At 43.1% G+C, this 25,766-nt stretch overlaps 1 protein-coding gene across 4 annotated transcripts in view; it reads right to left on the bottom strand.

Moving 5' to 3' along the window:
- Positions 1-3,931: 3,931 nt before the first annotated feature.
- The window catches only part of LOC308312014 (sorting nexin-9-like), a 32,242-nt gene continuing 10,407 nt past the window's right edge, over positions 3,932-25,766 (bottom strand). The window contains exons 6-19 of one of the 4 annotated variants that reach the window (XR_013963715.1): positions 24,608-24,773; positions 23,260-23,347; positions 22,204-22,329; positions 21,728-21,845; positions 21,367-21,497; positions 20,796-20,899; positions 19,428-19,531; positions 18,811-18,888; positions 18,606-18,682; positions 16,924-17,013; positions 12,113-12,227; positions 10,312-10,403; positions 4,097-8,092; positions 3,932-4,066 (exon numbers count right to left, since the gene is read on the bottom strand). Coding sequence is in view for 2 of the 4 variants with exons in the window: in XM_080758864.1 (XP_080614990.1) it covers positions 8,045-8,092; positions 10,312-10,403; positions 12,113-12,227; positions 16,924-17,013; positions 18,606-18,682; positions 18,811-18,888; positions 19,428-19,531; positions 20,796-20,899; positions 21,367-21,497; positions 21,728-21,845; positions 22,204-22,329; positions 23,260-23,347; positions 24,608-24,773 (1,337 nt within the window). In the remaining 2 variants the exon portion in view is untranslated. Of the gene's footprint in view, positions 8,093-10,311; positions 10,404-12,112; positions 12,228-16,923; positions 17,014-18,605; positions 18,683-18,810; positions 18,889-19,427; positions 19,532-20,795; positions 20,900-21,366; positions 21,498-21,727; positions 21,846-22,203; positions 22,330-23,259; positions 23,348-24,607; positions 24,774-25,766 lie in introns of all 4 variants that reach the window. The other 3 variants (XR_013963716.1, XM_080758864.1, XM_080758865.1) reach the window with 3 other exon arrangements.

The raw sequence follows: 25,766 nt of genomic DNA, 5'->3' as shown, positions 1-25,766 counted from the left end.
ACTTAACCCTAAAAAGCCATTTTGACCTGAGATCGGATTCTAAAAATGTCTTCTATACATCCCGACAGTTTTCTGAAAAAGCTATGTTTCTATGTCAGTCGTTCTTCGGTTTTTCAAAAATAGCAGACCTACAAGCTCGTATAGCGGGGGTCCGTAGACTAATATGCATGTCAAACTGGGGGGTCCTTGAAATTAAACGGGTTGAGACCAGGGGGGCAGTCAGACAGATATTTTGTGAAGCCACAAGGAAATCGGGATTTCCTGAAAGTTCATATAATGGCCTGTTGTGGAGCTGTCATTGGGCCCAAAAAAACCCATAGCCCCATAGAAGTCCATGTATTTGGGCCCAACTTCACCTAGACTGTATTACCTTAATAAACATGGTCATGAATACTTTTTGCTTCCAGTCACTAGTTTAAAGTCTCATTTCTAATGTCATGATATTCTTTTTGGAAAATTATGGTCCCATTTATTAAAAAAAATACCATAAAGTCGTGCATGTTCTGAGGGGCGTGGCTACCGTTACAGTCTATGATCGGGATCCCCCACCCACTCGAGTCAAAATAAAAACCAACGAAGAAGAATGGGGGAAGTCCCGCCTCGTTGTCTGGGCCAGCCAATGGGCCAGCTGGGCCAAAACGGATCTAGAAAGATGGCGACTTCCATTGCAAGGACTGACAGGCTTCATTTTACGTTCATGTTAGACCCGGGGAACGCTTTGTCCATATTTCTTACAGTCTATGGTTGAGAGTCACTGCTAGAGCCGTAAAAACCTTCTCTTATGGGGGGTCCCTGGCATGTCTTTTCAAATGGGGGTCCTCAGGCTAATTAGTGTAAATTTGGAGGTCTTTGAGGTGAAATAGTTTGGGAACCACTTCACTAAACATTTTGTCCATTATACTATGCGCCGTACCGTGATAAATAATACACACATATAAAACATCATCCTCTCTCCACCTTCCAGACCTGTGACTGCAGAGTGACAGAGTGAAACATCTTTATACCTAAATAATAAACACAGATAAAACAATAAAACAATAAAACATCATCCTCTCTCTGTGACTGCAGAGTGACAAGAGTGAAACAACTTACCTAAATGGTTTCCGCATGGCTCTTTGATGTCCATTAAGCTGGAGGACGCAATGACCTCGACTCTCTGTCCGTTTCTTCTGTCATGCACAGATAAAAGCACGCACCCCACACACACACACACACACACACACACACACACACACACACACACACACACACACACACACACACACACACACACACACACACACACACACACACACACACACACACACACACACACACACACACACACACACACACACACACACACACACACACACACACACACACACACACACACACACACACACACACCAAACGTTTCAAAGTGCTGTGAGAGTAAACAACATCAACTCTCGTCAACAAAAAAGGATAAGTGGTCGACTAAATATAGAAAACAAATACGTAATACTTCCAAGTATCCAGCGGTGGCAACGAAGTAACTAAGTACACGTATACGTAAGGTCAACTTTGACGTACTTCGTCAACGTGGACGCTCACGGGTCTTACGCTCTCAAGAGGAGTCAAATACTGTTAAACATCTATACATTATTTCATTTACAAGAAGTCTACACAATTAGAGAATGTAAAATAATTATCTTACATTCAGACGCTCCAGCACTGAGGATGTGGGAAAAGGAAATTATGAACTGTATTGGACTGGAAAGACTTACGTATATAAGTTAGGGGCAGACAGAATGATTTTGTCCAGCTGTGGGAGAAAATATGAATACTATACAGACTATTGTTTAAGAGGAAAAGAAACAGAACTGAAAACTAAAGAACTACACAAATGTTTTATTTTATTTTTTCTTATTTAGATACTTATTTTTTGTTTTGTGTATACAAGTGCAAGTGTGTGTGAGTGAGTGAGTGAGTGAATGTACTGTATGTAATGTATGTTATAAAAAAGCCAATAAAAATATTATTGAAAAAAAAAAAAATGATTTTGCCTGTTAACTCTCCTAGTCCTACTATATGGTACAAACATCAATACAGCATGGAATTCCTATCCAACAATGACCATAAATAATTCTTTAGTTTTGGGTCAGCGAGGCCTACATCTCTTCAAACCAGTGGCTGAAATGCAGACAAAACAATGCAGTATGTCTTACTACAGGGGGGTGTCAGTTTGTCACCCCTTCACATTCAGTAGATCCTGTGATCTTTTGTGGCCGGATGTAATTTCCTGGGGTCTAGTAGGACTATAGTAAATAAAATAAAAATAAAAATCGCTCGAAAATTTGGTAAAGAAATACACATTTTAGCCCCATGTTCGAATTAACTTGAATAAAGTAACGCCTTACTTTCAGAAACCATTATTTAACTTGTATAAAGTAATGCATTACTTTCAGATACCATTATTTAACTTGTATAAAGTAATGCATTACTTGAATCATTCCTTCCTTTACTATAAACATACAGTTCAGTTCAAGCATATTTTTACACCAGCAGATGGCGCTGTTGGCATTTCATAATGACATTGAAATGTAGCTTTTTAACACCAATACCAACCATGGGTGGGAAATAGAACTACTCTGAAGCACTTTCACTGAAGTAGCCGATTTCATTTGTGAATTCTTTAAAATTCTTCTACCTATTTAGTAGGATATAGGCCCATTACATAATATTAACCAAATAACTATGTCATACTAAATAGCCGATCTACAAGCTCACAATGCATCATGATGCGACACGGTTTGTGTGTGTACATCTGCTAAGATTTTGACAAATGGAAAATATATATTATGTGGGCAGTTCAGAAACCCGCCCACCAGTGACATCATCGACGGGGAATCCAAGCTAATAAGACGGCAGGCTTTTTCTATTCCTGAAAAGTTGTGATGCAAAAATGGAAGCCATCGTTCTCACGATAATAAAAATCTATATATATATATTTTTAATCTTGTTTAAACCCATTTTGGGCGGGGACCCCTTTTGGTGTTGCATTATGTAATGCTTTAGCTATTGAAAAAAAAGCCTAACAATGTCACTGGTGGAAGGGTTTCTGAACTGCCCACAACCCTCCTATGAGACACAGACATAGCAGAACAAATGGTGGTATTTTATCATGCGAGGACCAATTATAATAAAGATAGGTTGAAAATTGGTGAGGTGATCTACTCACGCTGGGTCTCAGAGGCGGGCCGTGGACAGTTCAGAAACCTGCCAGCAGTGACATCATCATCGATGGGGATTCCAAGCTACGGAGAAAAACAAAAAAAAACATAAGTTAGCATGATGATGAAATAGTTCTTGCATTATGCAAAAGTTAAAGTTTGAAAAAGTCTGAAATCTTGCTTGAAATGACCAACCTGCCTTTCTGAACTGTCCACAGCCCTCCTCTGAGACACAGAGCGAGTAGACAGGTTTCTGAACTGTCCACAGCCCTCCTCTGAGACACAGAGCGAGTAGACAGGTTTCTGAACTGTCCACAGCCCTCCTCTGAGACACAGAGCGAGTAGACAGGTTTCTGAACTGTCCACAGCCCTCCTCTGAGACACAGAGCGAGTAGACAGGTTTCTGAACTGTCCACAGCCCTCCTCTGAGACACAGAGCGAGTAGACAGGTTTCTGAACTGTCCACAGCCCTCCTCTGAGACACAGAGCGAGTAGACAGGTTTCTGAACTGTCCACAGCCCTCCTCTGAGACACAGAGCGAGTAGACAGGTTTCTGAACTGTCCACAGCCCTCCTCTGAGACACAGAGCGAGTAGACAGGTTTCTGAACTGTCCACAGCCCTCTACTCTCTCACACGGAGTGAGTAGACATGGAGTCATCTTAGAGTGAGCATTTGTGACGACCAATTATATGAAGATAATGAATAATAGATAAATATACAGACGGAAAGTCTGAAGTGCAGTGATCATAAATGTGTATTTTTAATCATAGTGTTAAAAAACAGTTGCATGTTCATATTATACACAACTTTGCAAGTATGATTTACAAGAAAAAGAAAACTGAATATTACAACAAACAGAGAAACAATGTTTCTGAACACACACACAGACACACACACACACACACACACACACACACACACACAGACACACACACAATGCTCGTGAGGACTTCGACATACATTTTCATGACGGCACTATTTTCATTATTTTTTTCACAACGGTGTCACACACCGGAAAATAGTCGATCTACAAGCTCCCAATGCGTGGCGACATAAATAAATATACATGAGGCATATAAACCATAACCTCTAGCGGTCAAATCATATTCATAACCCCAACCGAGAACTGTAAGCCTCGAACTCTAACAGTCTATTCATTAATCATAAAACAATATTTTTTTCTCCCTGTGAGGACCTCACAAATGTGTGTTTCTCACATTCTACTATACTTGTGGGGACAACCTGGTCCTCGAAGGTATGTTACGGTAACACAAAACACACAATATAATGTAATAATATTGAAAAGGAAACAAAAATGGATTATAGATTAAAAAAAATACAAAAAGGGGTGCATAGATTAATCAATGGGAAGGCACGATCGGAATGACGTCACACACACGCCCGTGTACTGTACACGCGCGCACACACGCGCGCACGGGGGAACAGAACAGAAGGCACATGGGAACAAGGAATGTGAATATTAAAGGTATAACTTTAATACCAGTAAGACGCGCAAACGCGGGAAGCGGACGCAGCTGAGACCCTGCAGATCATGTCTGTCTGTCTGTCCCGCTGTTACTGTATATGTGGACCTGGCCCCTTTTGTGCCCATATATGGAGCTGAGTGATTGCTGATGCAACACACTCCATATTTGGATAGCGGGACAGACACACGGACACACAGACAGACATGATCTGCTAGGTCTCATAGTAAGTGCTCACCGCATTCGCAATTAGATCGGCTATTTGCCCCGTTTGTTTGACAAGGTATGAATTTGGCTTCAGAGGGATGGACGGAAGTGAAAAGGCATTTCTCTCTCTCTCTCTCTCTCTCTCTCAAAAAAGGCCAGAAGTGAAATATGTAGGAATAAAAATATATATAAAAAAACAGACAGATCATATATATTAACAACATTGAATATCGTATTGTACATCTTGTAACATTAATAAAAAGAATATTGTATTAACAGCTCCCTACACTTAACATACGACCTCTGTGTGTGCGTGTGTGTGTGCGTGTGTGCATGTGTGCGTGTGTGTGTGCGTGTGTGCGTGTGTGCGTGTGTGTGTGTGTGTGTGTGCGCGTGTGTGTGTGTGTGCATGTGGTTAATGCATTGTGGTACATGTAATAAGGTACTTGTGTTGTACATGCAATAAAGTATAATAAGGTACATTATGTGAGTCGTTTCAAAGCATTTTGACAAACGTGTTCATAACACATGAACTCATGTTGTGAACTGAGGCAGAGGACATATTATGAACATATGAACGAAACACACGGCAACGATAACACGTCATCCGTCTATCGACACGCACCGTTTCCCTTTTATCCGGTCAACCCATTTAGGACTGAGGCCCCATTCTAAAAAAAAAAAAAAGCTTCTTCAGAAAAAAAGAGTTTTCTGAAAAACCTATGTTTCTATGTCAACCTTTTCATGTCAAGGACCCCCAGAATCATCTGTATTTGGCCGCGGAACCCCCCATCTGAAAACATGTTGTTCCAGGGATCCTCCTAGAAGCAAAGATTTTAGTTATAAACGTTCGCTCTGAAAGAATAATATATACTGTATTCAAAGATTTGCGCCAATTTCAAGATTTTTCTAAAATAGCAGATCTAGCACTCTGTCCACTCTCAAAGAGTTAAATTAACATTGATTTTTACAAAATAAATGGAGGTCCCAGAGGTAGAAATGCCATTAAATGGGGGTCGCCCGTAGCCTGTTGCATGTCAAACCTGGGGGCCCTTGAAATGAAAATGGTTTGAAAATACTGCTAGAAACGTACAAACAGGGGTCCGCAAGGCTGATAAATGTCAATTTGACCACTGAGTTAAGGCTCAATGACCCCTGATAGCCCCTGGGAGTCCCTAAGAGCCCCTGGGAGTCGCTGAGAGTCCCTGGAGTCCCTGAGAGCCCCTGAGAGTCCCTGAGAGTCCCTGGGAGTCCCTGGGAGTCCCTGGAGTCCCTGGAGTCCCTGAGAGTCCCTGGGAGCCCCTGGGATGTCCCTGAGAGTCCCTGGACCCATGTCTGTCTGTTGAGTTCTGATACTAGTAGCTTCTATTTGATACTAGCTTCTATTCCACAGGTTTTACTTGAAGTGCAGCTTTGATGGCTTTATAGATTCATTTGACAGCACATCTCATCAGTGTTGTGCATGTGCGTGCATGTGTGTGTGCGTGCGTGTATATATGTGTAAATATTTGTTTGTTTATTTATTTATTTATTTATACTTTTTGATTCATGATAACTTGTATATTATCAATTTGGGGGTATCTTTCCCCGTTTCGTTTACGAAACGTTAAAACAAATAAAAAATAAAGTGAATAAAATGTTTAGATTATTAAAAAAAAAGTCTTCATTACTTTAGGTGTTAAGTGAAGTGAACAGTATATGTTATTGTTCACTAGTAGTACAAACTATGTCTACTGTACACAAACTATGTCTACTGTACACAAACTATGTCTACTGTACGTTAGTCATAACTTCTGTTCATAAATACCCTTCAATGCTGAAACTTTTGACCTGAAAATACTGTAGCTGAAAATCAACCATATTTATATACAATCAACAAAGTGTCAACTTCAAGACATGAAATGAACAGTAACTTCTTATACGTCTATTCTACGTAGTAACATTTTGAGCTTGTTCTAAAGCTTCATTCATGGGCCTCAAGCTCAAGGCCAAGATAACTAAAGTAATTAGTGATGCACCGAATATTCGGCTGCAGAAAATATTCAGCAGAAAATGGCTAAAAATGCATTTTCGGCCTATTCGGTTTCGGCCCAAATAGGCAGAAAATATATCACAGAATAGTGTATGGAATGAATGCATTCAAAAGGGCTGAATAAATGTTTTATGGACCCATAATAGTGATTATTATTTTAGTTAAGTTTTGCCATAACCATTTATTTTGCCATAAATCATAAAAGGTACGGCCATGACAGCAATGGTAGGAAAAAAGTTGTATAATAATCATATTCGGATATTCGGTATTCGGTTTTCGGCCAACTGTTTCCAATATTCGGTATTCGGTTTCGGCCAAGAATGTCAATTTCGGTGCATTCCTAAAAGTAATGGCTTGTTTTAACACAAAAGGACAAACCCATGTTGCCCCTGCAGAGCGGGACAGTGGAAGGAAGCGACGGGACGGGACAGCCGGGACAACAACGCTCCACACGTCCCAAACTCTCCTCCCTTCACGGCTCCCAAAACTATGGAACGCATTTCCCATTGCGATCAAAACCGCAGACTCACTCCCAATATTCTGCCGTGGTCTGAAAACCCACCTCTTCAGACTCCATCTTAGCCCGTAGCGCTGACCTCACAGGTGTATGCAAAGGCTCAACTTATGTAATTTATATATATATATATTATATATATACACACGCATAGTTTCATTGTTATAGATATTCTACCGTGAGACGGATATTAGGTTCTTCGCTTACTTATGATTATTGATGCCTATTTTCTATTTATTTGATGTATTACCATGTGTTGTTCTTGCTTACGACGACCGTCCTATAGTCGGCTCTTCGGTGCTACTGAAAATTTCTGACGAGCCCGAAACAGCGGTAAAATAGGAGTATGAATCGGCCCTTAGAAGGAGTTCTCTCCTTAACGCTATGGTACCGTTATGCCCTCGCCCCGTCACACACACACGGTAACACAGCAGCTGCAGCTGTAACAAAAGAAAAGGACACTTTCGCTACTCACCAAAACAAAGATGGTTTTAAGACTACTTTCCTTAGTGGGAACACTCGGATACGCCGAATGTGATTGATTAAATAATGCAGTGTGTGTGTGTGTGTGTGTGTGTGTGTGTGTGTGTGTGTGTGCGCGTGTGTTCCTCTTCAGATCGTGGTGAACTGTCCCAGGGCCTGTCGCAGTTTCTCAGTGATCTGACCAATCAAAGAAGAGAAAGAACAATAATAATACTAAAGAGGTTAATGTGACCAAATTTGACTGAGGGATTTTTTTTTTTTAATTTCCGTTCATGTCATAAAATTATGACAGCAGGGAATCATAGCTTCAAATTGACATATTGGTTGTTCAGTTTGACCCACCGGTTTTGGAGATATGGCTTAGAGTTGAGAAAATAGGCTTGAAAGGTTCACTTCTGTGGACTCTAACATTACACCTATAGCTACATGTTTAAGCATTTATTTCATATTTACATGTCTTCTGTGGACTCTAACATTACACCTATAGCTACATGTTTAAGCATTTATTTCATATTTACATGTCTTCTGTGGACTCTAACATTACACCTATAGCTACATGTTTAAGCATTTATTTCATATTTACATGTCTTCTGTGGTCTCTAACATTACACCTATAGCTACATGTTTAAGCATTTATTTCATATTTACATGTCTTCTGTGGTCTCTATAACATTACACCTAGCTACATGTTTAAGCATTTATTTCATATTTACATGTCTTCTGTGGTCTCTAACATTACACCTAGCTACATGTTTAAGCATTTATTTCATATTTACATGTCTTCTGTGGTCTCTAACATTACACCTATAGCTACATGTTTAAGCATTTATTTCATATTTACATGTCTTCTGTGGTCTCTAACATTACACCTATAGCTACATGTTTAAGCATTTATTTCATATTTACATGTCTTCTGTGGACTCTAACATTACACCTAGCTACATGTTTAAGCATTTATTTCATATGTACATGTCTTCTGTGGTCTCTAACATTACACCTAGCTACATGTTTAAGCATTTATTTCATATTTACATGTCTTCTGTGGTCTCTATAACATTACACCCGTAGCTACATGTTTAAGCATTTATTTCATATTTACATGTCTTCTGTGGTCTCTAACATTACACCTATAGCTACATGTTTAAGCATTTATTTCATATTTACATGTCTTCTGTGGTCTCTAACATTACACCTATAGCTACATGTTTAAGCATTTATTTCATATTTACATGTCTTCTGTGGTCTCTAACATTACACACATAGCTACATGTTTAAGCATTTATTTCATATTTACATGTCTTCTGTGGTCTCTAACATTACACCTATAGCTACATGTTTAAGCATTTATTTCATATTTACATGTCTTCTGTGGACTCTAACACTACACCTATAGCTACACGTTTAAGCATTTATTTCATATTTACATGTCTTCTGTGCTCTCTATAACATTACACCTAGCTACATGTTTAAGCATTTATTTCATATTTACATGTCTTCTGTGGTCTCTAACATTACACCTAGCTACATGTTTAAGCATTTATTTCATATTTACATGTCTTCTGTGGTCTCTAACATTACACCTATAGCTACATGTTTAAGCATTTATTTCATATTTACATGTCTTCTGTGGCCTCTATAACATTACACCTAGCTACATGTTTAAGCATTTATTTCATATTTACATGTCTTCTGTGGTCTCTAACATTACACCTAGCTACATGTTTAAGCATTTATTTCATATTTACATGTCTTCTGTGGTCTCTAACATTACACCTAGCTACATGTTTAAGCATTTATTTCATATTTACATGTCTTCTGTGGTCTCTAACATTACACCTATAGCTACATGTTTAAGCATTTATTTCATATTTACATGTCTTCTGTGGTCTCTAACATTACACCTATAGCTACATGTTTAAGCATTTATTTCATATTTACATGTCTTCTGTGGTCTCTAACATTACACCTAGCTACATGTTTAAGCATTTATTTCATATTTACATGTCTTCTGTGGTCTCTAACATTACACCTAGCTACATGTTTAAGCATTTATTTCATATTTACATGTCTTCTGTGGTCTCTATAACATTACACCTAGCTACATGTTTAAGCATTTATTTCATATTTACATGTCGATTTCAGCTCTGACACTTATTTATGAAAAGGGTTGAAAACCATTGGTTTAAAGTCTCAAAATGTCTCTCTCCCCCCCTCTCAGTCTCTCTCTCCCTCTCTCTCCCCCCCTCTCAGTCTCTCTCTCTCTCTCTCTCTCTGTCTCTCTCTCTCTCTCTCTCACACACCCACCTGTTCATAGAACTTGATATGTTCTTCCAGGTAGAGTCTCTCTCTCTCTCTCTCTCTCTCTCTGTAATGTAAAGTGGATGTCTCTCTCTCACCTGTTCATAGAACTTGATCTGTTCCTCCAGGTACAGCTGCATGACTCGGTTGTAGTCGTAGATACGGTTGCTATGGAAATGGTTCATCTCGGCTGTGGGGGCGAACAAGAGGGGTCGGGTTACGCCCTGTGTCCGTGTGTGTGTGTACCACGCCCGACCCACAATGCACCTGTGCTTTCTTTATGCCCGTCAACAATACAGTTTACAGAGAGAGAGAGAGAGAGAGAGAGAGAGAGAGAGAGACTGTCCATGGTGCTGAACTTCATGAAACCTGGAGTTCCAGGGGGTCTCCAGCTAAATGATAGTTTGGAACCAAATGGGCCCTTATGGGTCTGTAACTCTGAGAGTGTACAAATGGAACCAAATGGGCCCTTATGGGTCTGTAACTCTGAGAGTGTACAAATGGAACCAAATGGGCCCTTATGGGTCTGTAACTCTGAGAGTGTACAAATTGAACCAAATGGACCCTTATGGGTCTGTAACTCTGAGTGTACAAATGGACCCAAATGGACCCTTATGGGTCTGTAACTCTGAGAGTGTACAAATGGACCCAAATGGACCCTTATGGGTCTGTAACTCTGAGTGTACAAATGGACCCAAATGGACCCTTATGGGTCTGTAACTCTGAGAGTGTACAAATGGAACCAAATGGACCCTTATGGGTCTGTGACTCTGAGTGTACAAATGGACCCAAATGGACCCTTATGGGTCTGTAACTCTGAGAGTGTACAAATGGAACCAAATGGACCCTTATGGGTCTGTAACTCTGAGTGTACAAATGGACCCAAATGGACCTGGTTCCATTAACATTGATTTTACAAAAAATAAATTGGGGGTCCCAGAGATAGAAATGCCATTAAAATGGGCGTTTGGTAGCTTAATGGGTATCAAAGTGGAGGTCCTTAATGGGTATCAAAGTGGGGGTCCTTAATGGGTATCAAAGTGGGGGTCCTTAATGGGTATCAAAGTGGGGGTCCTTAATGCGTATCAAAGTGGGGGTCCTTAATGCGTATCAAAGTGGTATCCTCGGTTGAGAAGGACTGCTATAGGGCCGGAAATGCTTTGGCCACGTCTCGCACAAAGTTGTATATTTGCGAACGCAGTGAGCACTTGCTATGAGACCTAGCAGATCATGTCTGTCTGTCTGTCTGTCCGTCTGTCTGTCCCGCTATCCAAATATGGAGTGTGTTGCATCAGCAATCACTCAGCTCCATATATGGGCACAAAAGGGGCCAGGTCCACTCAGCTCCATATATGGGCACAAAAGGGGCCAGTGATTTGTTTGTTGTGGACCTGGCCCCTTTTGTGCCCATATATGGAGCTATACGTCCAAAACCCAAATATGTACGAGCTGCGTTCGCTTCCCGCGTTTGCGCGTCTTACTCGTATTGTGATAGTGTGTGTGTGTGTTACCCTGCAGAGCGTAGCTCATGGTGCTGTGTGTGTGTGAGTGTGTTACCCTGCAGAGCGTAGCTCATGGTGCTGTGTGTGTGTGTGTGTGTGTGTTACCCTGCAGAGCGTAGTTCATGGTGCTGTGTGTGTGTGTGTGTGTGTGTTACCCTGCAGAGCGTAGCTCATGGTGCTGTGTGTGTGTGTGTGTGTGTGTGTGTGTGTGTGTGTGCATTACCCTGCAGAGCGTAGCTCATGGTGCTGTGTGTGTGTGTGTTACCCTGCAGAGCGTAGCTCATGGTGCTGTGTGTGTGTGTGTTACCCTGCAGAGCGTAGCTCATGGTGCTGTGTGTGTGTGTGTGTGTGTGTGTGTGTGTGTGTGTGTGTGTGTGTGTGTGTGTGTGTGCATTACCCTGCAGAGCGTAGCTCATGGTACTGATGCGTTTGCTCATGTTGTGTTTCTCCAGGTTGGTGATCTTTCCTGCTGCCACCATCTTGTCTCCTTCCTTCACCTTCTCTATGGCCGCCTGCGCACGCACACACATGCACACGCACACGCACACGCACACACACACACACACACACACTTATTTTTTTGTAAGTAGTAAGTAGCCTGAACCCCAAACTCCCAGTCTCAGGGCGGACACTCCAACCACAAGGCCACTGAGCTGGTATTTTTTCTTTATTTGAGTCCACATTCATTGGGGAAATATCCACAGCCATATGCATATATTATGTATCATTATGCCATAGTTACCACATTAATGTTAGAATGGAGTGAGGAAATTAAATCTTGTATGTAGTACAGTACCCCCCCCCCTTGGGAAGGTGTGAAATGGAACACCAGGCCAGCCCTGTCATGTCAATAACTGGAACAAAACTGCATACCGTATGTTGTACCAAACCTGTGTGTAACTAAAATGTCCAGCATTTTATCTGAGGTTAAGATAGTAGGAGACAAAGTGTCTCTCTTAAATGAGTGGCTCATAAACAACCCCCCTCAACAACATTGTTTAAAGGCCTGAGTAAACGAGGGAGTTAACTGTAGTCATGTGTGGTTATCTATCTCTATCTGCAAAATGCCACGAATGGTGAGGAGTCTATCCGAGGTAAAGTCTATGTGGACTGATGCGATATTATGGCCACTGGACTCGTGGAATATGGTCTCTTTGGACCTTAGTTTAGAACTCGGTGCATTGGGCCACGTGCAATAAGGGCTATACGTGCAATATGGACAGATCATGTTTTTCTTCTTCCTCTCATATCTTATGTATTACTTTATTTAAATGACTACTGCTCAGTTCATTACTACTACTGTAATTAATGTATCCTCCTTACTGACTCCTTGTTTGCACCATTGGTGAGATGCGAAAATACTTTTCGCTGTGCTGTGCTGTACTTGTACTGTACATTGACAATAAATTTAATCTCATCTCATCTCATCTAAAAAAAAAACAATGTCTAGCACTCTGACCATCTGCTGTAACCAAGATGAGGTCACAGAGGCTGGGTGGGCTACTCCAGTTACCATCTCTCTATGGAGGACAGAACTCTATAGATGCCACTCCCAAGAGGGCCGACTTTCAGAACCCACAGCAGCCAATGACTGTCGGCTGCTGTGGGCCTGCTTTGATTAACCCATTCTGACCTGAGATCAGATTCATACGAGGTTTCCACTGGACACAACACTGGTCTGATGAACCCATTCTGACCTGAGATCAGATTCTAAAAAATGTCAGTCGTTCTTTTGATTTTTCAAAAATAGTAGACCTACAAGCTCGTAGCGCGCCACTCGGTGGCGCGCTATGAGCTTGTAGATCTGCTATTTTTCAATAGCTAAAGCATAACATGATGCTAACACCAAAAGGGGTTCCCGCGCAGAATGGATTAAGGGTGGATCTTGGAGTGAAAGATTATAAAAGGTCAGTGAGTGCACAAAACCTACAGTAGAAGCCGATGCCTCCATATAGTGAACAGTGTGGAAGAAGGAGGAGGAACCCCAGGAGTGAAATGGTAAATATAATAATAACGAATTGCATTTTTTATAGCGCTTTTCCAAGTGCTCAAAGCGCTTTTACAACAACGGTTAATTTATTCATAAATTAGGAGGTAAAGCGGCGAACAGTCGACGCCAGCGTCCTCACTTCCCACGTTCACACACCGACGGTGGCGAGCTCACACCGACCGACTCACTGGAGGCGATGTAGGGTTCAGTGTCTTCTTGCCCAAGGACACTTTGACATGTAGACAAGAGGAGGAGGAGCCGGGATTCGAACCGCCGACCAGTGTTGTTTTCGTCGACTAAAACTAAGACGAAAAATGTTCGTCGACAACCTTTTTTCACTGACTAAAACTAAATAAAAACGAATCTATGATGACTAAAACTAAGACTAAATATACTGACAATTTAGTCAACAAATAAAAACTAGGCTAAAATGTTAGTAAGGGACTAGTGGACAAGAGATCCAGTTTTATGCTGGGTTGCATGCTGAAAATAGCAGATATACAATCTCGCGACGCGTTGTGAGATTGTATATGTAGGCGCCGCCTAGATGTGTCACAGAGACAGTGTTGTTTTCGTCGAACTAAAACTAAGACGAAAAATGTTCGTCGACTACCTTGTGACTAAAACTAAATGAAAACTATTCAAAAGACTATGACTAAAACTAAAATCAAAATTTGATGCCAAAAACAACACTGCACAGAGACTACATGTTTTGGGGAGCGTTTGATCCATTGCTGGCTGTCTGAATACCCAAAAAAAGGTCATGAACATTTTTGACATAATTGCTTATAGCATCTTTAACCCATTCTGACCTGAGATCAGATTCATACGAGGTTTCCACTGGACACACACTGGTCTGATGAACCCATTCTGACCTGAGATCAGATTCTAAAAATGTCAGTCGTTCTTCGATTTTTCAAAAATAGCAGACCTACAAGCTCGTAGCGCGCCACTCGGTGGCGCGCTATGAGCTTGTAGATGTAACAAACGAATGCCCATCTGGGGCTCTTAGCGTTGCCTTTACGCCAAATAATTTGTGTACACAAACTACACACTCAAGTGTTGAAAGAAGTTAATACATTATAAAGGGTTTCTGATGTCCCACACGCTCAAAATGTGTCTCAGTGCCTGAATTCAAATAAGCCCTAAATGTACAGAACATAAGCAACACATGCACAAACTTATTCACAGTCTACATTGGTCACTTCAGTCTGTCATAATTACCAACACCTGGGAAAAATCATGGGTACAGAAAGCATGGAGGAGATTGAACAGTATGCGACTGTTGCAAGCTGCTTTGCCTTACACTTGGACAACGCTATATTCCTCAAGCCTCTGACCACTAGCTCAACTCCTTTAGAGTGAGCAAGCATATTATGGAAACAGTCTATACAAACCTGATAGAGGGAATCTTGACTTTTAACATGGCAATGTGGTTTGGAAAATCTAAATGTAAAAGGAAGAAGCAAGCTGCAGCGAATAGTAAACCTAGCCTCAAAAATAATTGGGAATAGACAGCAACAATTAGGCTGTATCTACAAGGAGGTACTTCGTAAAAAAGCTATCAAGATAGCAAACGAAAAACGACCCCTTTCATCCACTCTGCAGGGAGTTCGAACTACTTCCCTCTGGTAGACGGTACAAAGTACCAAGAACTAACCGTAACATTTTTAAAAATTATTTCATACCAAATGCCATTAAGGCACTAAATGATACCATGTCTCGCTAGATTTGTTTGTTTTTCCACTGTATCTGCCACTGTATGTCCTGCACTCTTTTGCCATGAGAAAATAATTGTGTTAAGTGTTGTTGCTGTTGTTGTAACCGTTTGTTTTTTACTGTTTGAGACCGAAGACGAATTTCCACACGTGGACAATAAATGAAACTAACTAACTAACTAACTATCTAGCCTGTGGACATCATGTCTCTGACCACTAGCCTGTGGACATCATGTCTCTGACCACTAGCCTGTGGACATCATGTCTCTGACCACTAGCCTGTGGACATCATGTCTCTGACCACTAGCCTGTGGACATCATGTCTCTGACCACTAGCCTGTGGACACCATGTCTCTGACCACTAGCCTGTGGACATCATGTCTCTGACCACTAGCCTGTGGACACCATGTCTCTGACCACTAGCCTGTGGACATCATGTCTCTGACCACTAGCCTGTGGACATCATGTCTCTGACCACTAGCCTGTGGACATCATGTCTCTGACCACTAGCCTGTGGACATCATGTCTCTGACCACTAGCCTGTGGACATCATGTCTCTGACCACTAGCCTGTGGACATCATGTCTCTGACCACTAGCCTGTGGACATCATGTCTCTGACCACTAGCCTGTGGACATCATGTCTCTGACCACTAGCCTGTGGACATCATGTCTCTGACCACTAGCCTGTGGACATCATGTCTCTGACCACTAGCCTGTGGACATCATGTCTCTGACCACTAGCCTGTGGACATCATGTCTCTGACCACTAGCCTGTGGACACCATGTCTCTGACCACTAGCCTGTGGACATCATGTCTCTGACCACTAGCCTGTGGACATCATGTCTCTGACCACTAGCCTGTGGACATCATGTCTCTGACCACTAGCCTGTGGACATGGCCCAGGCTGCCAAATAATAAAACAATGAGCTGACACGTATAGCCTAGAGATGTATAATGGCTTGTACTAATGGTTGATATTTTACTTTAGTTTAGTGAGGAAAGCTTCCTCTAAACTTGAATCAAAAGCACAGCCTTAACTTCCAATAGAAAAACCTCTCTGCCGTTTTCTTTCACGATACTATAGGTTTCATGAAACGATTTCTTCAGTGTTTTCTTTCACGATTTTCTTTCTTTCACGATTTGAGAGTGTAATAAATGGAACCAAATGGACCCATACAGGTGTGTAACTCTGAGAGTGTAATAAATGGAACCAAATGGACCCTTACAGGTGTGTAACTCTGAGAGTGTAATAAATGGAACCAAATGGACCCTTACAGGTGTGTACTGTGTAACTCTGAGAGTGTAATAAATGGAACCAAATGGACCCATACAGGTCTGTAACTCTGAGAGTGTAATAAATGGAACCAAATGGACCCTTACAGGTCTGTAACTCTGAGAGTGTAATAAATGGAACCAAATGGACCCTTACAGGTCTGTAACTCTGAGAGTGTAATAAATGGAACCAAATGGACCCTTACAGGTGTGCAGCATGACAAACCTTATGGACCCCGATGGTGTCAGGAAAACATCCCAGCAGACCTTTGTACTCGCTGTTGGTCTCGATCAGGTAGTGGAGATCTTTCTTAGGCTGAAACACACGCACACGCACACGCACGCACGCACACACGCACGCACGGACATGCGCACGCGCGCGCGCACACACACACACACACACACACACACACACACACACACACACACACACAGTTTAAGAGATTAGAGTTAAAAGGGTATTCCAGCATCTTATTGCCAGTAAGGCAAGGCAAGGCGATTTATTATTTATAGATCATTTTACATTAAGGTAATACCACGTGCTTTACATGAGACATTAAGCAAAATATAAACACGGCGTAGCAGGACTTTATTCAGTAGACAGAAAGAGGGGGGAAAAAAGAGCAAAATTCCAGAGCAGAAGAATAGGAAATATAGGCTTACATCTCAATAAAAGGCAAGAAATTCCACCCCTAAATGAGTGTGTGACACCCCTAAACTGTGAGAATGAGAATTATGTTGCTGTATGTTTGTGGACATCATTAATTGGCACTTAAGTGTTGGATTTTAACCCATTCTGGTGTTTCAAACATTATGTTATAATTTTTGCTATTGAAAAATAGCAGATCTACAAGCTCATAGCGCTCCACCGAGTGGCGCACTTACGAGCTTGTATAGGTCTGCTATTTTTGAAAAATCGTTAAAATGTGCCTAAAATGTGTGGGTTAATTGACGTCCAGGGCGGGTTAATGGGTTAACCGAATGATCCCTTGACCTCCTGACCTTCTGACCTCTGACCTCCTGACAAGGACGAGGGGAGGAGAGCAGAGGAAGGAAGAGGAGAGGTACATGACGGCCAAATGCCTGGACAAGGAAGTGACTCATCATTCAGACAGGAAATACCAACCGAGTGGGTGTGCGTGTGTGCGTGCGCGCGTGTGTGTGCGCGTGCATGCGTGCGTGCGTGCGTGTATGTGTGTGTGTGTGTGTGCGCACAGAGTTAAAAGGACACTAGTCTCATGACTGAATTATCTTTGTCAAGGTCGAGTCCATTTAGTGAACATTGTGAAAGGACTAGTGTGGCGTTTCCTACACACTATTAATTAACACAATATAGAATTATGATGTTTAATATTATCTTCATTTAAAACCTACTGTTTGTTCCTGTTGTTACTACATATTATTTATTATTATACGGCTCTTAAAGGGACACTTCACCCTTTTTGCAAAAGAATATGTGTTAATGACGTTTAGGAGCTTTAGAACACTTTCCTGGGGGTATTTATGTGTGTAATATGTGGTTTTAGATATTTTAGATTGTAGCAGTGAGCCCTCTGATGTCATGGACACTGGTCTCACTACCTTCCTGGACTACAATTCCCATAATTCTTTGGTGCACTGCTCCTCCTTGTGGATAGGGGAGAGAGCTGTCTTACTGAGACAACATGTAGTCCAGGAAGGAAGTGAGCCCAGTGTCCATGACATCAGAGACACCAGGCTCACTGCTACAATCTAAAATATCTAAAACCACATATTACACACATAAAGACCCCCAGGAAAGTGTTCTAAAGCTTCTAAACGTCATTAACATATATTCTTTTGCAAAAAGGGTGAAGTGTCCCTTTAAAAGCCTGTGTGTGCGTGTGTGTGTGTGTGCGCGTGCGTGCGTGCGTGCATGTGTGTGTGTACCTGCTCAGCCACAGTCCCCGCGATGTCCTCATAGGTTTTACCAGCAGCTGTGAGCGCGTCCGTCAGAGTGGCCTCGCCTACACAGACACAAACACACACACGCACACTAAAGGTCAGAGGTCAAACGTCAGCATAATGGTTCAGGCTGTAAATAAGCGCTAAGGACTCAGAGCTCAAGTCATCTTTTAAATAATAATAATAATACCTTGGTATCCACTGGTGTTGAATACAGATGCAAGGTTCTGGAAGGCTTTCCCTATTCTCAGGTACTCCTTAGGGAGCGCTACGCACACACACACACACACACACACACACACACACACACAATCAACCACACACGGCACACACACACACACACACAGAAGATCTAGTTTAAATCATTGAGAAGTTAAGTACATTGGAACTGTGTGTGTGTGTGTGTGTGTGTGTGTGTGTGTGTGTGTGTGTGCGTGTGCGTGCGTGCATTACATACGTCCCGTGCACCTCTTCCAGTGTGTGTGTGTGTGTGCGTGCATTACATACGTCCCGTGCACCTCTTCCAGTGTGTGTGTGTGTGTGTGTGCATTACATACGTCCCGTGCACCTCTTCCAGTGTGTGTGTGTGTGTGCGTGCATTACATACGTCCCGTGCACCTCTTCCAGTGTGTGTGTGTGTGTGCGTGCATTACATACGTCCCGTGCACCTCTTCCAGTGTGTGTGTGTGTGTGCGTGCATTACATACGTCCCGTGCACCTCTTCCAGTGTGTGTGTGTGTGTGCGTGCATTACATACGTCCCGTGCACCTCTTCCAGTGTGTGTGTGTGTGTGCGTGCATTACATACGTCCCGTGCACCTCTTCCAGTGTGTGTGTGCTACGTTCAGCAGGTCTTTCACTCCGTCATCCATGGATTTGGTGAACTTGCTGTAGTGTTCACACTTCTGCTCTCTGCACGCACACACACACACACACACACACACACACACACACACACACACACACACACACACACACACACACACACACACACACACACACACACACACACACACACACACACACACACACACACACACACACACACACACACACACACACACACACACACACACACACACACACACACACACGGAATGTATTTATTGAACTGAAGTAGCAAACAAACTACAAATTCAGCCTAGGGCGTGTCTGTTAGTGTTGCGTGGGTCCTGCATGTATGTTTCTTTTGTCCTGTATATCTGTTCTATAATTGAATGCCACAGATAAAAAACAGCCCAAGTCCAAACACTATTTATCCATAATGTATAAATGATAGATAAGGGGGTCAGGAGGACAACTAGGCCTTTTCGTGGAGGGGTCAGAATGAAATGTGGACTCAATTGTTGTCATGTATCTGTTGTCTGTCCTGTCTTACAGTATGTGCAAACTTCAATAAATATCCTTGAAAAATAATAATAATAATTTGTTGCACGCGTGCGACGTGGCAGAGATTGAGAGAACGCGGAGGAGGAACGTTACCGTAGCCCAATCAGACCTGAGATCAGGTCTGATTGGGCTACGGTAACGTTCCTCCTTCCTCAGTTCTATAATCATGACAGCTTTTCTAGGTCAGTGGTGCTCAAACTATTTCATTTCAAGAACCCCTAGAATTATAATGTATATGTTTTTTTCTTTTTATATATTTTTTATCCCACGATTTTGTAACCCATTTTTCACCCCTGTGTCAATCATCTAATGTGATCCTGGGCTCTACACACCCTCCGCCAACCTGGGGAGAGCAACGGACTTAACTCATGCTTCCTTCATGCCCGAGTGTCCAAGTTGCTCCTTTACACCTGACAGGGGGAAGTTTCCCTGGTTGGACATAGCGCGTGGAAGGAATACGTTATTCCAACCAGTTCCATTCCCCTCCATCAGGCGCCCCGGCTGGCCAGGGGGAGGCAGTACAGAGACCAGTTCCTTTCCCCTCCATCAGGCGCCCCGGCTGGCCAGGGGGAGGCAGTTTAGTGACCAGGATTACTGCATGTTTTTGTGAGGGTACCTACCCTATGACAGTTTTTCTATGTCAGTAGTGGTGCTCAAACTATTTAATTTCAAGAACCCCTAGAATTATAATGTATATGTGTTGTTCCAGGGACTCAGTCCCTGTGTGTGTGTGTGTGTGTGTGTGTGTGTGTGTGTGTGTGTGTGTGTGTGTGTGTTTGTGTCGTACACTTCGACAGGGTCCAGTTCGGCGGCTTCGGGGTCGATGAAAGAGAAGATCATCGGTCCCACCATGTCATCTTTCTCTGCCTTCCTCTTACCCAGCTTCCAATCCTGCACGCACACACACACACACACACACACACACGCACACGCACGCACACACACACACGCACGCACGCACGCACGCACACACACACACACACACACACACACACATCTTTATTTGTATTCACATTTTACAAGGAATTTCTTGAACACAAACAATAGTGGATTCGCAAACTTGGAAAAACTCTACAACAAGTGCTTCAGGATACAGAATAGATCACGGGTACAGAAAGCATCGCCTTCTCCATATATGGCGACTGCCAATTATTGCAGACACTGAACAGAATTTTGCCGATGCCTGATCAGCTCTCGGCTTATTGGGCATGCCTGCAATCTGCAGGCCCCTCACCACTGATTTATGGACATTACAGAGGCTTCCAAATATGAACACAAGTAGTTTACATTAAATTACACACACACACACACACACACACACACACACTTAATCTACTCTGCCACACACACACACGCACCCTCTCGTCCTTGTATGTGAGGAACAGCTGGAAGACGTCACTGTTGCAGACCACCGGGTGGCGACACATCCTGTTCATCCATCCCTGAAGTCTCTCCATCCTCATCTTAATGAACTCCTCCTCAAAACGACCTGGAAACACACAAGTGCACACACGCACACGCACACGCAAGCTCAGAGCTTGTAGGTCTGCTATTTTTGAAAACTGACTGACATAGAAACATATAGCTTTTTTCAGAAAACTGTCAGGATGTAGAAGAACATTTTTAGAATCTGATCTCAGGTCAGAATGGGTTAACTTTCTATGGTTGTCATGGTAACCGATGACTTCAAGGGATGGGATGGTCGCCATGGAGACTGACCTGTCACCTGCTTGTCGGGCAGACAGGGGATGGGCACGGCCGCGCCGAACTTCTCCAGCAGCCGCTCGTACAGCCAATCAAAATGCTTGTAGCGATGATTGACGGCTCGGCTGGTGGTCTGAGAAACAGCCAATGGGAGGAAGGTTAATTAAGCAATATTACACGAGAGGGGTGTTGTTTAGCGTGATTATTGCCACGACAGTGATGCGATGAGGAACGAGACGAAGTTGAGTTCCGTGCGTGCGTGCGTGCGTGGCGTGCATTCCGTGCGTGCGTGCGTGGCGTGCGTGCGTCTGTGCATTCCGTGGCATGTGTGCGTGCTTGCGTGGCGTGCATTCAGTGCGTGCGTGCGTGGCGTGCATTCCGTGCGTGCGTGCGTGCGTGGCGTGCATTCCGTGCGTGCGTGGCGTGCGTGCGTCCGTGCATTCCGTGGCATGTGTGCGTGCGTGCGTGGCGTGCGTGCCTCTCAGACTCACATTGGGTGTAACCTGGTACTCGATGTAACTCTTCAAGCCGTACATCTTGGTTCCTTTCTTGGGGTCGTCGACCACGCAGTCCATCGGAGACTGAGGGTAGAGCCACACTGGGCCCACTTCACCTAGCTGAGAGAAACAGAGGAGACTGAGGGTATAGAGCCACACTGGGCCCACTTCACCTAGCTGAGAGAACAGAATCATTCATAAGCCAAGTTCCAACACCCCAAATCTTGGCCACTCCCTCACTCACACTGGGTCACTCCAGCATGGTAAATGGTGCATTTATATAGCGCCTTTATCCAAGGCGCTTTACATATATCGTGCATTACATTCACCCATTCACACACACACATTCACACACCTATGGTGGCGGAAACCATGCAAGGCACCAACCTGCACATCAGGAGCAATTAGGGGTTCAGAGTCTTGCTCAAGGACACTTCGACACTAACTCTGGGGGAGCCCACAGTGTTTGAACCGGCAACCTTGCGGTATTACCATCCAGTCAACTCAAAGAAACGACTGACACAGAAACACAGCTTTTTTCAGAAAACTGTCAGGATGTAGAAGTCAATTTTTAGAATCTGATCTCAGGTCAAAATGGGTTAATATAAAACAGTAAAGAGTTCCATCAATTGCTTTAAAAAATAAACAGATAGTGTTTATTTCGTTTATTTCGTTATGTCATGTAGGATGCAGTGATGAGTTCTGTTCACCAGATACTGGTGAACAGAACTCATCACTGCATCCTATAATAATTAATGAATTGTATTTTTAATGAATTGCATTTTTATGCCGCTTTTCTATGCACTACGTGCCTACTCAAAGCGCTTTACAACGGTTCATTCATCCATACATTGGGAGGTGAAGCTGCAAACAGTCGACGCCAGCGTCCTCACTTCACACCCCCAATCCAACCCTTGATGCTGAGTGTCAAGCAGGGAGGCACTGGGTCCCATTTTTAGAGTCTTTGGTATGACCCGGGCCGGGGATCGAACCCCCGACCTCCCAGTCTCAGGGCGGACCCTCTAACCACAAGGCTTTGTTTTGACTCACATAAACAGGAATGCGGTCTTTTCCTTTGGGTGGAAGCTTAGCCAACAGGAACGTCTCTGGGTTCGACGCCGTCTTGGAGAAATGAAACCTGCGTGAAAACAAAAGCAAACTGATTTCTGGGGAAGCTTTCAATTATTATTATTTTTTTTTTTAAATAAAACAGTGACACTTGGTATAGTGACAAAATTATATTTCTGTCAGACAGACATTACTGCATGCTAGCACCACTCAAAAATACTACATTCATTCAAGCCATTATTATAGCTAGAATTTGGGATGTGCACAACATGGGTTGTTTTTCCCCCGCCTATAATATTGAACCAATTAATTTTGTTTCCACAAAATCATAACCACTTAGGAACGGGAGCCAAAAAAATGGCCGCTGGTTCCGTGAACGAACCAAAGGCACCAAGAACCATATAGAACGGAACCAGTTCAAGAACCAAAGATATTTTGGTGGAAAAGGGGCCTGTGTGAGTGTGCGTGTGTGTGTGAGTGTGTGAGTGTGTCCCCCTGATGTCATTGTTGTAAATGAAAACCATAGAGAGGTGTTCATTGTCGAGGTCGGCTGTACCTTTGACTATAGCCTGGAAGAAGCCTTTCTAACCAAAGTGCTGAAGTATCAGCAGCTAATGCAGCCCATCTCACAGCTAGGCTACAGATGTAAACTTTTAGCTTTTATCTTTGGCAGCCTAGGGCATGTGCATAAGTTGGTTGTGAGGGGCTTACAAATGGCCGGCCTTTCCAAAAGGAGAGCCAAGCAGTTAGCGAGGTATTGCTCAGTTTCAGCCATTATAGGAAGCCGCTCAATTTGGAGGAGGCGTTGTTTCCTTTATCCATGATGTATGTCTGCTGCCCTGTGTCCTATGTCAGCTGTACTGTATGTAATGATGCTGTCCTGTGTCCGACATGTCAGCTGTACTGTATGTAACGATGCTGTCCTGTGTCCGACATGTCAGCTGTACTGTATGTAACGATGCTGTCCTGTGTCCGACATGTCAGCTGTACTGTATGTAACGATGCTGCCCTGTGTCCGACATGTCAGCTGTACTGTATGTAACGATGCTGCCCTGTGTCCGACATGTCAGCTGTACTGTATGTAACGATGCTGTCCTGTGTCCGACATGTCAGCTGTACTGTATGTAACGATGCTGCCCTGTGTCCGACATGTCAGCTGTACTGTATGTAACGATGCTTTGCCGTCCATGCACGTTGTAACTGGCTGCTCTCCCACTGTCAAACTGCACTGGCAGTGTTTATGTCCTTTGTACAGTAACAAGGTATTCCTGTACTTCTCATTATGTGGACATAAATAAACATTTCAAATGTGTGTGAGTGTGCACGTTACTTGTTGAGAGCCATCTTCATGGTGTGCGTGTTGCGTGCTCCAGCAGCCCCGCCCCCCTCCTCGTCGTTGCCGGGCGTGTTGTCGCCATGCGACGACTGGTCGTCCCAATCTTCGTCCCATTCGCCGTCATCGTCATCCTCAGCCCCTCCCCCTGCTACTGCTGCTGCTGGGTAGACAGAGGAGGAGTGTGTGTGAGTGAGTGTGTGTGTGTGTGTGTGTGTGTGTGTGTGTGTGTGTGTAGACTGGTTTGATCACAACGACACGCATGTCAATTCACTACAAAATATTCCAAATACCCCAGATATTGTGTTCATCATCAATGTGTCACGGTGAGCCAAGGGGGTATAGGACCCAAATGCAGGACAGAGAGGCCGAAGAGCTCAAATGCAAACAGTTTATTTAACAGAGACTGGAACAGAACACTTACGACAGTTAAACAAAGATCTCACAAGGAACTGAAAAGACAGGAGAGTAATAAATACACACAGGGATAACAGGGCACAGGTGAACAAGACTAACACATCAACACAGGGATTGGCTGGGAGACTAACGGGACACAGGTGGAGAAAACTAATAATCACAGGGAGGTGAGACAAGACAGGCAATCACAACTAGGCAGAAACTGGAAACAGTAGGGCATCACTACATAATAAAAGTACACAAGAACAGAAAGCATTAAACAAAACTATAGGAACAAGGACCACTAGGTACCACGGATTGTGACACAATGAAATTAGAAAAACTGTCACTATATTTGAAATAGGATGCCCATTTGATTTGTATATATGGACACTTGTTTTACATCCAAACTTATGAAATATCAGCTTCTGGTGGAACGTATTATGGCCTCTATGGGATAAAACTGTCAACTTATTGTCCTTGTATTTGGAAGTCTGGGCCATGTCCATAAACTTGTGCTCAGGGGTCTGCAATTGGGTGGATTGCAAAAAAGCTGGCTAAATACTGTTCTGTCTCAGCTACTATGGGCAGTCTGTCTGTCTGGAGAAGGCGTTGTTTCATTTATCCCTAGGTGGCTTAAAAAAACCCAAAACAAACATCCTGTCTAGTAGTGTCAAGTAATAGTATGTCAACAATGTGCTATATATAAAAAAAAATCTTCTTTTCCCTCTGTGTGTTAAGCATGTGCAGCAGCTTGGTT

Source organism: Protomyctophum bolini (genome assembly GCF_963924005.1).
Source record: "Protomyctophum bolini genome assembly, chromosome: 24".
Lineage (NCBI taxonomy): Eukaryota > Metazoa > Chordata > Actinopteri > Myctophiformes > Myctophidae > Protomyctophum > Protomyctophum bolini.
This window is presented reverse-complemented; position numbering and strand designations above follow the sequence as displayed.